We start from the raw sequence: 15994 nt of genomic DNA on the forward strand, positions 1-15994 counted from the left end.
CCGACGATGGAGGAGGAGGAAATATGTAGAATGCAGATTTGGCAAGAAGGGAGATGGATGCGCAGTCTTGAGAAGCGGGGTGGTGTTCTTGAGAACTTGAAGTGGGGAGAAGTTTTGGAGTGAGGATCGTTGTCGTCGTCGTCGTTGTCGTGTGATTTGTCTCCGCCTGTTGTGCACTTTCCGTTGGAGCTGTTGTGTGGGCTTCTGGAAGGTGGGACCGCCCGGGTCCGTCAAGCGGTTCGGTTAAATCCACTGTATCTTCCAAGGCTAGTGTTCACGAAGGTCTTTCAATGACTACGCAGAAAAAAGCATATGAATAAGCACTTCTATTTCTTAAGAGTCCCTTAGAGTATGAGTGCATTTGTCTTTCAAAAGCCCTTTAAACTTTGGAAACACAATTAGCGTTTTCAAGGGCGGTAGGACTTCTACTAGTTTGAAGTATGCTAGTATCGGTTTTTACTTAGCTGCGGTGACTTGATACTTTCGAGAATTGCCCTTGGTGATGTCGAGCATAGGAAGTCTGATAATAGCCCGTGCCAATTCATGATTTTCGCTGCGATTTCGATGTGGATACAGTGGATTTAACCAAAAGACACAGTGGATTCAACCGGAGCGCCGTCAAGGTGCTTCAATGCGGGGCAGTTCCACCGGTTTGGCGTCTCCATAGGGCAATCGCGGGCAAGGAGGGGCTTGTAGCGGCAGGAGCTCAGGCGGGGGTTCGCCAGGGTTGCACGTGGGGAAGAGCTTTCCTTTACATTTTCAAACCTCAACGCATCTGAGTTGCGCCTTCCAACATTATGATGTTGTATCACCGAAGGCACCGCATTCCAGTCTCAAGGCAGCCATGCGGTCAGTCATTGCCCTTGCCACTCTACCATTCTTTGCCCGGCTGCCTCTTCAAAACCCAAGTTCCATTGCATTCAAATTCTTCGTGCCTCCAATTTCAAGCGAGGCTCGGTAAGCCCTGGAGCTGACGGATCGTGACTACGTCGTTTTCACACAACACAACACGACTCGGCGAGCATCCCCAGCTTGGCCTAATTGGCAGGAGTTGACGGCGACTCGCACGAGGCGTGTGAAAGTTGCACCGCATCTGAGTGAGATGCCAGAAGGCTCGTTTCTTTCCCCGCACTTTGTCTTGAGCAATCTCGGATTGTCGCCGGTACCTCACTGCTGTGGCCCAGTCTGGGGAAATGACTCTGGCAAGGCTGACCTCACTTCACTTCTTCCATCTTTGTTTGCTCCCGCAGCCGATTGCCAACTTCTTCACTTCATTTTTGTCCTCATGACCTCGGCAGTCACGTTCCGTCCCCATGCTTACTGCTTTTTCTACCATGCTTCTGCACTGAAGTCACCAGACGAGCATAGGAATGGGATGGGGACATTGAGGTTCCAGCCACTAAAACTACATGTAGGGCGAAGAGTGCAAGGGACCGTATTCATCGAACTTATGGTAAGTGTCCGTCATGGATGCACAGTTTCACAAACCGCAACTAAGAGGACTTCAGATGTTGACGAGGCCGAGGCCGTCGGAAGCTGGCTGACATGGCTAGGAATAGCCCTCTTGACTCCCTTGAGGTCGCAATAAGCGGCATTCTTTCACCGAAATAACCAGATACGGCTCCGGCGGTTCCAATAACCCAGTAATGAACACACCACTGCTATCTATACGTCTGCCAGATCAACCTATCCGGAGCCTTCAAGTACAGATATACACTATGGACGACTTCAAGTTCGGCATGGTACCCTCAAGTAACGGTATTACCGCACATTGCAAGCTCTTCACCGCATTGTCATCCGTTGGTGATTGCGGCCCGACCATGTGGGCGAAGAGCTGATGCGTCAGACAAAAGCAAGTGATCAGTAACGGATGCGACCTACGCGCGGCAACAACACCTCGAGGGTTACATAAGTTGCAAAAAGCTCCGGGTCCGGCGGGCGAGATACCCCGAGTTCGCCAAGCCTACACAATAGTCAGGCATTCAGAGGCTTGAAGGGCACCATGAATGCGCCCATGAGAGCGACTCCAATCTCATAACACTGTAGATCATCAACTTTCTTTTTCCTCAGGACTCGAAAACCAACGCCAAACTCATTCTGCATAGGTGTGTGGCTTGCACTCCCTGGTCCGGAACACCACGAAACCGGTACCTGGGAGCGAGCTGCTGACAGTAGCCCGATCGACGGCGTTGGAACACATTGCCGGTAACCCCCATTACTCCCCTGACTCAGAAACGTCTAGGTAATCCTCAAAGGAGATTTCCATCTCAGGAGTTACGATGCATGTAACGGTGACCATGGTTTATAGGTACATACCTACCTACTTCGAAGGCTCTTCTCCCACCTTGGGTTGCAATTTACTTGCAACTTCTACAGAAGAAGTTCCAAGGAATGTCCACTGCAATGGTTGGAACATCACTGCCAAAGAGCGGATTGATACCGCTTGTGCGGAGCGGAACTAGTAGTCCACGACAAGCGACCTTTCGTTGGGGGTTCCATAGATGCTACCTCAGGCTACGCTCATATCATGATCCCGAGCAACTCGGGCGCGAGACGTCGTTCTTTCTCTCTCCCACTACCAGGAGCCAAGTCCTTCTTGAGTTTCCACTTGATGACACCAATTCAGGTACCTGAAGCGCGGCGTGACCTCTAGCTCGCCAACTAGCCCGAGCACACCACCAGACGCTACTGCAGTGCCGACCTTCGGTCTCTACCCCCGCCAATGCCATGTGAGCTACGCGTGGGAGGATGTGGGACTAGTGTAAATCTTCTTTGTTTCTCTCATTTGTCTTTCTTCCCTTTCCCCACAAGTACCCCCATCCCATCTTTTGACACCCAGTTCTGCCTAGTCTTCTACGACAGGACACTTTGCGCGAGTGCCATGCGATGGGTAAACACGAGGCTGCCCTACCAACCGGATGAGATTTGTACCAGGCATATCTAGAGGCGCCAGTGATCTAGATCCTCGATTTTTCGTGGCGTCAAGGATGACCTGCCTGTCTTTTCACTCCCCTTCCAAGATTCTCTCGGCTTTTGTAAGATGACAACTCTGTGGCCGATTAGAAATGCACTGGCTCTTCTCTTAGCCTAGCCCTTTCCGAACACTCCTAGTGGGAAAATTATCAGCCAGTTTTTATGGCCTTTCTTTTGCTCGTTTACGGCCACCCTTTTCTTTGTCTTCGGCCGCAAGTTCCACGACGCGCTACATCACACAATCCCCTCAATACCCTTGAGTCCTCCAAGCTAGCTGGCCACGAAAACACCAAGTACGCCTATACCCGCTCAGGCAGCTCTCTGGCCTGCCTCCTGCCACCACCGTTCGGATCCTGTTGTGCGGCCCCTGCCTTGCAAATTGTCAGATCCACCTGGTGACGACGGGTACTGTCCCTGTCGCCCCCGGGAGAATTCTGACAGACTTGGCTTACATTGTGGCTCTTTTCCGTAGTGCGCATGGCAGTTTACCATGCTTGAGCCAGCCAGCTCGATATTCTTCTTTTTATTGGGTCTGCCAGCTATACGACCCCGACTTCTCTTTACTGCACCCTTCTCCTTGTATGGAAGCGGCTCTTATTCGCACTTGGAGCTTTACAAGCACCTTTTGGGTATTCTTTCTATGTTTTACCGCACTCTAAAAAGTTCAACCATCTCCCATAAACCTATGACAATTTGGTCATCAAGTCCTCCACACGCAACCTCGTTATAGCCCTCCCAAAAGCCTCTAGGGCTAGGTCCCAACAGAGCTGATTCAAAACGTCAAAAGACTAACACATATAACCTTGCCCAAGACGGACGGATCGTCATTTGTTTGTTACAAAACAAGCACGGTGCGTGGTTCGGTGAGCCGAGTGTGTGACTTCGGGTACCCTTTTCCAAAGGCTGTGTCAATCCGGGCCTAGTCTTCGGAGTGGGTACTCTCGTCGGGTGCAAGTGTGCGTGAGAGCCAAGCCACGAGTTGATAAGTACGGGGTAGTCAAACCGTCCCTCTTCCGACCTAACTCTCTCCAAGGTAAGCGAAATATCAGGTCCGTTGAGAAAGCAAAGTTGTTTGTGTCGTATTCAGTCATCAGACTCACTAATCATCACAAGACGGGCTCATCGGGCCGATCGGTGTCAAATATTTCGTCCTCCCAAGTAAACAATAGTATTCGGTACATATATAACCAGGCATCAACTGTGAACTTGAAGACTCGTTTCACACATCAGACTCGACTACAACGGTACACTCTATCACCCTTAACTCAACCAAGCGTGACCGATCCGATCTTCAACGCTGACCGGCATGTCGACAACCAACCTCATCAGAGCGGCGAGGCCCATCAGGCGGGCTATTGCTGGCCCTGGGGCTAGTGGGAGTTCTGGGAGCTTCATCTACTGTCAGCGGTTTACCACTTCGACCGTACGGAGCAACATCTCTAAAGAGGGTAGTGGTAGTAGTAACGGCAAAGCACGTCAGACACGATGGGCTTCGACATGGCCTCCTGTATCAGGAGCCTTTGTCATCGCCACTACCGCGGGTCTCCTTGGTTGGAGTCTGTCAGAGTTTCGGCATAACGGGTTTCCCGGAGCTCTGCTGATGGATAGCATTTATCCTGCGCCGGACTACGCAAGCCTACACGAAATGGAGCTGGTACGTTAGTGTGATCGCTGTCAGGCCTCGTTATAACCAAGTCACTATCACCTCATTCCACTTTCAAGTCATAAGGGTAAAGCTTGGACTAACGCGAGAGTTGGTAATATCAGGCTATCGCTGAGATTAGAAGAGAGATTGAGGGCGAGGACATCATTTCGACTGATCCGGATGACCTCCACGCTCATGGGTATTCGGAGTGGTCAACGACCAACCCTGAGGGACTGCCAGTCGCGGTAGCCTACCCCCGGTCAACAGAGCAAGTGTCGACAGTCGCACGGATATGTCACAAGTACCGAGTACCTATCATTCCGTATTCTGGAGGTTCCAGTTTGGAAGGAAACTTTTCCGCGCCTTTCGGGGGAATCAGTGTTGACTTTGCCTTTATGGATCAAATCGTCCAGTTTAACAAAGAGGATATGGACATCGTCGTTCAGCCGAGCATTGGTTGGCAGGATCTAAATGAGCAGCTTGCTAAGATGGAGAGCGGGCTCTTCTTTCCTATTGATCCAGGTGTGTCTTGTGTCCGCTGTAACAGAAAAGATCTTGAAGTCTCCGGACACTAACAAATATCACAGGCCCGAGTGCCAAGATCGGTGGCATGATCGGAACCAACTGCTCCGGTACCAACGCTGTCAAGTATGGCACCATGAAAGACTGGGTCATCAACCTGACAGTAGTCCTCGCTGATGGCTCCGTCATCAAGACCCGCCGGCGTCCGCGCAAGTCCTCAGCCGGCTACAACCTCAACAGCCTCTTCGTCGGCTCCGAAGGCACACTGGGTCTCGTGACAGAAGCAACCCTCAAGCTAGCCGTTGTCCCTGAGGAGCTTTCGGTCGCAGTCGTCTCTTTCCCCACGATCCGTGACGCAGCATCAGCGGCCGCGGAGGTTATGCAGCGGGGCATTCCCGTTGCGGCTATGGAGATTATGGACGAGGTGCAGATGAAGGTGGTCAACATGGGCGGAGCCACGGCGCCACGGGTATGGAAGGAGATGCCGACACTGTTCTTCAAGTTTGCGGGGACGAAAGCGGGCGTGCAGGAGAACATTGAACTGGTACAGAGAATCACCAAAACAAATAAGGGGAGCAACTTTGAGTTTGCAAAGGATGCTAGGGAGCAGAAGTTGCTGTGGTCCGCGAGGAAGGAGAGTCTGTGGAGTATGCTTGCTTTGAGGAAGGAGGGGGAGGAAGTTTGTAAGTTTTCTTCTTTCCTTTCTTTTGTTTGTTCGATGAGTGATATCTTGGCAGCAGTGCATAGGAACAAACAACAACACGCAACGTTTGTCTTCACAAAGACAGCAAAGCTAACGCCGTCGGTCATTCTAGGGAGCACTGACGTTGCTGTACCCTTCAGCAGGCTAGCTGACATTATCGAAGTTAGCAAAAAAGAGATGGACGATATGGGCCTCTTTGCCAGCATCCTGGGGCACATTGGCGACGGCAACTTCCACGAGAGTATCATCTATAACCGGCAGAAGAAGGAAGAGAGGGATAAGGTGGAATTGTGCGTGAAGAACATGGTCAAGAGGGCGCTAGAGATGGAGGGAACATGCACAGGTGAGCATTCCGTTGGCTGGGGCAAGAAGGAGTCACTGCTATGGGAGGTTGGGCCGGATACACTTGGTGTTATGGTAAGTCTTTTCACTCCGGCAGAATCAGGCAAGGAGCTGGACGACATGCTGATTGACTATACAGAAATCGATCAAGTTGGCGCTGGATCCCAAGTGGATTATGAACCCGGGGAAGATCTTTGATCGTCGAGGGTAAGCGGGAGGGCAAGGGGGTGTCGAGATGGGACTCGTCATATTTCCTGTACTCGTCAGGGAGAGAGAGCATTTGTCTCCCGCATCCTCTTTCCTCGCCCTCACTCGAATCATCATGGACGAGGGCTTAGATGATGGAGTGTGGCCATAAAAGGTGCAAGAGGGGTGGACAAGAGGACCGTGATTGGAGACATGACGGAAGTGAGTGCATCCTCGAAGAGCGAAAACTCCGTGCGTGGACTTGGAGCTAAGGCGTTCAATTTCACCTTGTTTCTACGTCGATTTTGAATTTCACAAGCCCAAGGGCATCAAATGCATTTACATTTGAGTTCCAGGACATGAAAACAAGCAGATCTGATGTTACTTTCTCCTTTTCGATGAGGCAAGATGGAGACCAATCACTGATGGTGTACTTTGGTCTGATATCAGGCACCAGTGATGGAAGCACAAATTTCTCGCTATCGTCCGAGGCAGAAAGTCGCGATGAAACTGTGAGCACAGCGGGGTGCGAGTGATGGCAGGAAGCGGTGACGACACTCCTTTTTATCGCATGTCAAACCGAAGGAAGGAACGATGGCAGTGGAGGGAGAAGGTACGAAGCGGAGCTTCACAACTGAGTGCTTGAACCGCCCATAATTGCCTAGGGATAAGGACATTGGGGGTTCTTGCCTTGCTAACACAGGTGCTTGGAGTTGACAAATGCGTTGTCCACCCTACGACTGGCATTCCCCGGATTCATCATCTGCCAATTTTCTACCCCAGCAAACATCACCAGTCACATATTTGTTACACACATTGAGAGAGAGTTGGATATCAGCTCAAGCTGCTTCAACTGTATGTTCAGAACATTCTTGCTCAATCGCAGCTCACGACCTTTTCCATGGTATCTGTCGCCCCTTCCTGCCCAGTGCACCTCCGTCCATGACTTCCGACTTTTCGATGATCTTTCGTTTCAATACACATGAGACATGACGGAAGCCGAGCATCCGATTGTCTCTGCGATTTATCATATGATTACTTGATTGACACAGGTGTACTCCTCCGTCCGGCGTTCGAGGCTCAACGGCGGCGGGCTTTGACAAATCTTTTCGTCCAGTTTTCCTTTTCCCGAGTCGTCCATCATTTCGTCCGTTCCCCGGCAACCACCGAGCCACCCCACCATTATCTTCTCGTCAAAAATCACATCTCGATCTGCAGGTATTTTACGACTTCTCTTCTAGCTCATGGGAATCAATGCTTCTCCCATTCGCGATCACTACCGCCCTCTCCATCATAAAGACCCAGCAGCATCAAACACAACCAAGGAATCAAAGAAGAAAACTGGTCAGTAAGTGTTTGCGCAATCCTTCAACCGCCACCTGCACCTCATCAAGCACTATCCCACAGTCCTGCCCCTTCCTCCCTCTAAGAGAGGAATCTGGATCGATTCTGACGAATACCTGAAAGCTTACTGTAGCCACGACAGTTATCCGAGATGTCAGGAATACCCGCCTGGGTTGAGCAGGCGCAGCATGCAGCTCTCGTTTCCCCGGACAGGAGCCCCAGAGATGACGCTTGTCCTACACATGCTAGCCGGTGCAGACCTAGCCAGCAGCCGCGGCACAAAGAGAATACATCAACATCTCGACCACCCTCGCGACCGCCCTCTCGACCCTCCTCCAGCTCTTCCCAACATCCCCCTCGCGCTATTCGGCAATACTCACGCGGCAAACCATCCCCATTCGCATCCTCCGGTCCTCCTCCACAACCGGTCTTTATTTCTAAGGAGTGGAAATGGGCTAGGGGGGCTTCCATTCGTGTTAAAAATGTGCCTCCTGGAGCGAACGTTCAGGATATCTACAATCTTTTCTCAGAGCATGGTCACATCAGTTACATTGATCTTGACGAGGACCGCCCAGACATTTCTGATCGCGGCCGGAGGGCTCTGGTTCGCTTTGAGCCACCTCCTCTGTCTACCGACTTCCTCTCTCGAGGCGTTTGTAGACTCAGAATTGGACTTGTTGATCACTGGCTGCCTCTGGAGACCGTGGACCCAAAGCGCGATGACTACAAGGAGCGTACCATCAGGACTCAGCTTGGCACAACTTGCCCGCAAACCGCATACATCTGTCCTTCAACCTTGTCCTTCGGCGTCTTGGTCCAGCCTGCGGTATTCATGAAGAAACAATCGGTTCAAACACTGTCGTCGGACTCATTGTTGAGAATTAAGTTCGATTTCAAACGGATGCGATTGGTGATTCAATTCTCTCTCCATTATCAGCGCAAACCTAGTGGGTTTCAAAGACAAAACGAGCACTACAAGCTTCACATTAAGTTTGGAGTCATCAAGGAACTATGCAGAACCATGGTTGGTGAGGAGCATCGTCAGGCCTTGGTCATGACTCTCCGGGATCCGCCGGTTGCGTACAGAAAAAAGGATGCGGCAAAGACTTTTGGTGAGGATCGGCTGACTTGGAGCGAAAACGACCTGTGGGAGAGAGTGGTGGACATCAGCCCTGGACAGGATGTTGGCAAAGGCCCAGTGTCGCTCGCTGAGAACCACCAGTACATCGACCTGGGCCGGTGGCTCACATACTGGATTGAGCTGGATCAGCATTCAACAAGGGTCTGGGACAAGGTTTCACAACATTTGCTCGATTGGAATCTCAGGACGAAGTTGACTGTCTTTCCCGAGCCGCTTCCTAACAAAAAGCCAGAGGTATGGGACCTCCTTGATGACAGATACGGTCATGCCATCCAACCTGCCTCATCACAGTCATGGAACAACGACTTTTCTCTGTTAGCAGCACCGCCCCGTATCTCCCTACCGTTTGACGTCCGGTACCAGCTTGAAGTGTGTATTTCCCAAGGAATCATCAACGAACACAATATTGACCGACCATTCCTTGAGAAGCTGACGGAGTTCTGTAATGATGACAACAGCCTCAACAAAGACCGTGCTCGCCTCATCCTCGAATATGCTGCCGACGAGTACGCTGGCAAGCGTATCTTTGATCCTATGGGGCTATTCAAGGACAGTGCAGCTATGAGGTATTTCCCATCAACCTTCATAATACCCAACTACTGCGCTTTGGTTCGTAGGGTCACTATTACACCTACTCGTATCTACTTCAGTACACCATACGTCGAGCCCACGAACCGCGTCATCCGTCAGTGGAGGTTTGCACAGGACTACTTTATCCGCATTCAATTCACCGATGAGGTTCTTGAGGGTCGTATCAGGAGCGGCGAAGCAGAACTTCCCCTGTTCTTGCGTGCGTACAGGGTGTTGCAGGAAGGGATTGCCATGGGTCTATGGCACTGGAAGTTCCTTGCATTTGGCAACTCTCAAATTCGAGAGGCTGGTGCCTACATGTTCTGTGAGCAAAGCGACTTGACATGCGACATGATGCGGTCCTGGATGGGCCGCTTCAGTCACATCAAGGTCATTGCCAAGTATGCGGCCAGACTTGGGCAGTGTTTTTCAACCACACGTTTAGTGCCTGGCATTCCGGCACCTAGGATCGTCACAATCCCTGATGTTGAAAAGGACGGGTTTTGCTTCACAGACGGAGTAGGCAAGATTTCTCCTCTGCTTGCGAAAATCATAACGCATGAGTGGAGCCTCGATAGGCTACCTTCAGCCTTCCAGTTCCGCATGGGAGGTTGCAAGGGAGTCTTGGTTACCTGGCCCGATGTGAAGGGTATGGAAGTCCATATTCGGAAGTCACAGGAGAAGTTCGTTGCTGAATTCAACGGCCTTGAGGTTATCAAATGTTCGGCTTTCGCAACCGCCACCCTGAACCGACAGACCATCGCAGTTCTCTCGTCTCTCGGTGTGCCCGATCAAGTTTTCGTGGACATGATGGAGAAGCAACTCTCTGACTACAACGCAGCAATGGTAGATAAACGAAAGGCAACGGAGTATCTGAGAAAGTACGTTGACGAAAACCATATCACACCGATCATTGCACAGATGCTCTCCTACGGCTTCATGGAGTCCCAGGAGCCTTTTGTCCGCACCCTACTTCAGCTGTGGCGATCATGGTCCATCAAAACACTGAAGGAGAAAGCTCGGCTCAGCGTGGAAAAGAGTGCCTTCGTGCTCGGCTGCGTAGATGAGTCTCGCACCTTGAAAGGGCATATGAAGGTCATAGAAGGCTGGAAGGACGTTCCCAGCGAGAAGCTCCCACAGATCTTTCTGCAGATTCCTGACAATGTCAACGACGGTTACAAAGTCATTACTGGAACCTGCGTCGTTGGCAGAAACCCATCCCTCCACCCCGGTGATATCCGAGTCGTGGAGGCAGTTGATGTCCCTGCTTTGCGACATATCAGAGACGTCGTGGTCTTTCCCTTAACTGGGGACAGAGACGTCCCCAGCATGTGCTCTGGCGGAGACCTTGATGGCGATGACTTCTTTGTTATCTGGGATCCTTTGCTTGTCCCCAATGAACGCTCCCATCCACCGATGATCAATGAGCCCGTTGTAGGCAAGGAGTTGGCAAACGAACCGACCGTCAACAATCTGGTTACATTCTTTGTGCTCTACATGAAGCACAACAATTTGCCGTTGATTGCTCATGCCCATATGGCCACAGCGGATGCGGAAATGGACGGAGTGAAGAGTTCCAAGTGTAAGTGTATTGTGTTGAGTAACTGTAAGAATGACCACTAACCATTGAATCCTACAGGTCTTGAGCTCGCTATCCTTCACTCTATGGCCGTTGACTACGTAAAGACTGGTGTGCCCGCCGTGTTCCCAAAACGACTGGATCCCAAATCCTGGCCTCATTTCATGGAGAAAAAGAAACGCGACTATCACTCTGCAACAGCGCTTGGAAAGCTCTACGATATGGTCAAACGGGAGACATTCGACATGAAAGAGAACTATGAGCTGCCGTTCGACAGCCGCATTCTTAAGCATACAAAGTGCCGCGCTCTTAGGGATGAGACGCTGACCAAAGCCCGCCGTATCAAATCTCAGTACGACACCGCTATGCGCCGTGTAATGTGCCAGCTCGAGATTGCCACCGAGTTCGAAGTCTGGACGGCCTTTGTCATGTCCAAGCCCCGCGTGGGATCAGAATACAAGCTCCAAGAAAACGTCGGTCGCGAATCTTCTGCCCTCAAGCAGCATTTCAGGGATCAGTGTAGGAAAGAGGCCGGCGGCGATCTGCTTTCCTTCGTGTCGGCCATGTACAGAGTCACCTACGAAGAAGTTCGTATTGCCTTGCATGAAGCCAAGCAGCCGCACATTAGACCTGATGGCAGCCTCGGAACCAGAAGGATTACACCCAAGACAATGCCACTTGTCAGCTTTCCCTGGCTGTTTTGGGACAAGCTCGGTGAGCTTGCCAGGACAAGCGGCATCATTCAAAGGAAACTGGACGATGGAAGTGAGGATATGGACCTTTTAAGTGACGTCCTGCTCGTTTCTCAGAGGCACAGAGGCAGACACAATGCAAGCGGCGGCAGTGACTTTATGGATGAGCATGGCGATCCCCTTTCTTACACACGCACAAGCGATGGCAAGGTCGTTCATTATGGCCAGGTCCTGAACCTTTTCAGTCACGACGACGAGGATGGAGATGAGAGGAATGACGCCCGGAACAGAAACAACTCTGGCGAGGAATCTACTGGGCTCAAATCTACCAAGTCCGCCTCGAACCTTAGCCCGGTTGCTGAGGAGGACCTTCTCAGCTTTGAATCGCCTCCATCTAGCCCTGTGGTCAAGCCTGTATCTCCAGAGGTTGGTGTCTCTAAGAAGGGCAAAATCTTTAAGTATGACGCCAACTTCCTTCTTCAGGTCCGGAAAACATCCACAGAGGAGCCCTGTCTCGAGTTCCATCCAGAGGTTAAGTCTCTTATCGGATATTCTGACGGTGGTAGTTCTACCTCCGCTCGCACACCTGGCGCTGGATCCCAGAGTGTCCTTGGCAGCGCCTCTGATGGCGGCTTTCCCGCCATGGGCCATCTACTAGGCCCGCTACCTACGTTCGCTAAGGCCGATCTTGCTATCGGTCTCTCTGGTCCTGTCGCCACGACCTATACTCCTCCACCCACCAATGAGGAGACGGTCATCCGCGGTGATCACTCCAGTCGCACCAGTGATCTAAGTGCTTCGACTTGCTCCGCTAATCTTCAGCCTTTGACTGAGCGAACCTCTCTAGACACCGAGGATCTCTTGCTGGATATTTACTCTGCTTCTCCCCCTAGGGCGAGTAATGCTGGGTTGGGTTCGGCGGCTGATAGTGGTGTTCCCGTCAAGGGAGAACTTCCCATTTGGGTTGAGCAGGTGGTGAGAATGGGTCACAGGAACCCAACTCCTCCTCTTGAGCCGCTTGTAATCCCAGATGTTGTTGGGGCTTCGCAGTCTGAGAGCCCACTCACCGGTACTATCACGGCTTCTGCGATTTATGATCCGTTCGTCTCCTCTTTTCCTGCAGCTCCTGCTCCTGCTACATGTGGTGGTGGTGCTTGTTATGGTAGTGATGGTGGTGCTAGTGCTGGTCCGATCAACAAGCAGATAATCATGGGCCTAGATCAAGGAATCAAGAAGGAGGAATATGACGAGGAAAGCGATGAGGAGGTTGAGGAGGTTGAGCTGGAAATGGATGAGGACTCGCTTGCAGCGCGAGTTGCACAGATGGCGGCGCTTTAAGGCTCGTTGATATCGTTGGTACGATATTGATTTTAGTGCGTATTGCTTGGTGCCCTTATTATCGTGATTAGTGAGGCATCGCTAGGTCTACAGTCCAATACTGGTTTGTTTGTTAGTTTGGTTCTTCGACCATGCGCTGAACAGGGGACTTTGAATCTCTCACTGACCTTTTCTGAACGGAACTGTCCTTCGTTTGAGGCAATGTAGGATAATGGCAAGGGTTTGAAACGCCGCAGACGCCTTTCTCGGTCTCCTTCAAGGCCTTTGATATTGGAAGGCATTATTAGTCTAGGGCGCTCGTCCGATAAAACTAAAAAAACAAGCCAGGGCTGGATAGTATCTTCAAGTTAGTTAAGTTTTTCAGTAGTGCTTCTTAGGATTGGTATTAGTGTAATTAGATTATACTTGCCTTGATATCTCCGATAATGACCTCTTACTCAACTGCGACTTTACATATCATAGCCACTCCCACTTTCACTCCCTTCTACTCGACTCCTCTCACCCTCTTCCTCGTCACTCATCACCGATTGCCGTCCAGACGATTGAATAGACTCGCAATTACTCCACACCTTCTCCTCTCCCTCCTCGTCCTCTTCGTCCTCATCACTATCATCCTCCGCCTCCGGTCGTTCATCAATGTCCCTCACAAGACCACCCATTCCCATGCCCATACTCTGATTAGACAACGCAGCCAAGTCCAACATGGCGGCGTTGAAGTTGAAGATGGACAAACTCAGCGCTACCAGATCCATGGCCACTTTTCCTTTGGTTGATGAGCTTGCGAAGGAGGCGTGGCTGAGGTTATCGCCGCCGCCGTCATCGTCATTATCATTGATCAATCTCCTGTTGTCGGTTTTGTTGACTATGACAGCAGGGTCTCTAGGACTTCTAGGACCTCTAGGGCTTTTAGGACCTCTAGGACCTCGAGGATCTCCATGACGTCTAAGACCTCTAGAATCTCGTAGCTGTTTTGAGATGTGAGTGATGTGAGTGATGTGATTGTTGTCGCCTGGACCTGATATTTGGAGATCCGTGGGTGGTGATGGCGGTGGTGGGGCATGAGAGTGAGAGCGGTAGTGAGAGTAAATGTGGTCGTGTACCGAGGACGATAATGGTGATGATGACGGCGGTGCTGGCTTAACATCCTCGACATCTTCAAAGCACGTGTCTAGTTCTTCTAAAGAAATCATTTCGATAACCCCGCCGTTGTCGTTGTCGGTATGACTTGTGCTGTTACTGCTGGGATCTTGGATGATACACATCCTGAATGCATGTGGTCCACCGCCGGTACCATCACGTTGTTGTTGTCCTTGGGAGTATCCGTGGGAGATGCTGTGGGAGTGGCTGTGGGTGGGACCATGGCCGTGGCCGTGGCGGTACTCAGCTCCGATAAAGGTGATGGTTGTGTTACCACCACTGGTGCTGCTGCTGAGTTCTCGTTTTTGGGGATGCCAGGTTACGTGGGATATGCTGTGGTTTTGTTAGCTTCTTTTCTTGTCAAGTTTTTTTTTTTTTTTTTTTTTGTCACTTTTTTTGTCTTTTTATCTCTCTCAGTCCGCCTCTCCCCCAACCACAAACAGCCAATAACCCAGATACAACTCAAATGAGTAAAGAAAGAAAGAAAGGAAGGAAGGAGAAACATACCAAACCTCCCCACTAACACCCTTATCCAGATTCACAATCGGCACGCTCCTCCTCCCCTTGATTATCGGCTGGTCACTCCTCAACCAAAGCCGATCGCCCACGTCGTGGTTCGGCCAGCTTGCTGTGTGCACTATGCCGTGCACTTGGGAGGTGTAGCTCTTCAAGCTTTTCGTGCTTGGCTTCCCTCCATGCTTCCCACCTGAGCCACCATTGCTGCTCTCACCCTCCGAGTATGGAATTATTTCGGAAATGGATACCCACTGCACGTGGTTATCACCTGCCCCACCGACCTGGCGGATGATAATTTTCTCTGGCTGTTGTGGCTGTGAATTTGTAGTTGAGAATTGTTGTTGAGGGAGAAAGATGTTGGTGGGCGATTCGAGGTAATGGTGGGGAAGGGTGTTGCGGGGGGTGAAGAGGCTGAAGCTGGAGGTGGGGAGGCGGGAGGAAGAAGAAGAAGAAGGCCGGTATTGGTAGCGGTAGGTTGGGATTGTCGCTGTTGTTGACATTGTGATGGCGGTATTGAAGGATAGTTAGGGTAAGAGAGGGAGGGGAGTGATGGTCAAGGATGGATTAGAAGAAACAACTCCTGTTGAGAAGATGATCTTTAAAGATCAAAATAGTCATGAAATAGCTAAAGCATGGTCAAGAAACGAGAAACGGGATATAAGTAAACATTCATCCCAGACCATCGGACTCGAAAGAACCCTCGACGCTCAGAGCAGAGCAGACAGAGCACATCACATCAGTCAATCAAAGCGTCGTCACACACACAAGCACCCACACACACACCGTTTGTCGATCTGGTGATACAAATAGCAAGGGAAGCAGACAGCACAGCCAACTCAGTGCCAAACAGGTTGCCGTATGTACGTAGCTGCGTAGCTACATCGGGAATGGCATCCGTAGATAGTAGGCATCTGGCTGGCTTTTTCTGCCATGATCCGTAATCACAAATTTACCAATTCAGCATTTGTTGTATGTACCGGTCTAAATTGGGATAAAAATCTTGATATGGAGGGAGATGTTCGGGAAAATATCGGGGTCGGGAGGGACTGCTAACTGCTGGTAACATGCACATGTCAAACATCCATGCGTTCCCTATACCTAAGGACATGGTTGTTGTGTGTAAACGCGGTTGTGGCGCGAGTGGCGGACAGCGCGGTTAACACTCCCGGCTACGGCAGACGGATAACAGAGGGAAAAAAGAAAAAGAAAGCCACGTTCAAACGGTTGATACCCCTTTCTGCAGGTTCGCAGGCCCAATCAATGAAATTTCTATGTAGGGATGGGAAAGGGGTGTGTGCGCGTGTTG

The 15994-nt window shown here is 50.9% G+C and overlaps 3 protein-coding genes across 3 annotated transcripts; 2 read left to right on the top strand and 1 right to left on the bottom strand.

The window, feature by feature from the left end:
* Positions 1 to 3105: 3105 nt before the first annotated feature.
* Positions 3106 to 6797, top strand: SMAC4_05268 (uncharacterized protein). The gene is made up of 6 exons (XM_003347018.2): positions 3106 to 4006; positions 4087 to 4627; positions 4741 to 5140; positions 5206 to 5823; positions 5956 to 6260; positions 6325 to 6797. Exons 2-6 carry the CDS (start codon positions 4280 to 4282, stop codon positions 6394 to 6396), a joined length of 1743 nt encoding a protein of 580 aa, XP_003347066.1. The 5' UTR covers positions 3106 to 4006; positions 4087 to 4279; the 3' UTR covers positions 6397 to 6797.
* A 1069-nt stretch (positions 6798 to 7866) lies between these two features.
* Positions 7867 to 13352, top strand: SMAC4_05269 (uncharacterized protein; the record flags this gene model as incomplete). The annotated part of the gene is made up of 2 exons (XM_003347019.2): positions 7867 to 11008; positions 11066 to 13352. The coding sequence occupies 2 exons, from the start codon at positions 7867 to 7869 to the stop codon at positions 13033 to 13035; spliced, it is 5112 nt and encodes a 1703-aa protein (XP_003347067.1). The 3' UTR covers positions 13036 to 13352.
* Positions 13353 to 13394: 42 nt separating this feature from the next.
* On the bottom strand, positions 13395 to 15545 carry SMAC4_05270 (uncharacterized protein). The gene is made up of 2 exons (XM_003347020.2): positions 14680 to 15545; positions 13395 to 14505 (listed from the first exon to the last, which is right to left on the bottom strand). Exons 1-2 carry the CDS (start codon positions 15186 to 15188, stop codon positions 13485 to 13487), a joined length of 1530 nt encoding a protein of 509 aa, XP_003347068.1. The 5' UTR covers positions 15189 to 15545; the 3' UTR covers positions 13395 to 13484.
* Between the last annotated feature and the right edge of the window lie 449 nt (positions 15546 to 15994).

The sequence above is a fragment of the Sordaria macrospora genome, chromosome 1, assembly GCF_033870435.1.
Source record: "Sordaria macrospora chromosome 1, complete sequence".
Lineage (NCBI taxonomy): Eukaryota > Fungi > Ascomycota > Sordariomycetes > Sordariales > Sordariaceae > Sordaria > Sordaria macrospora.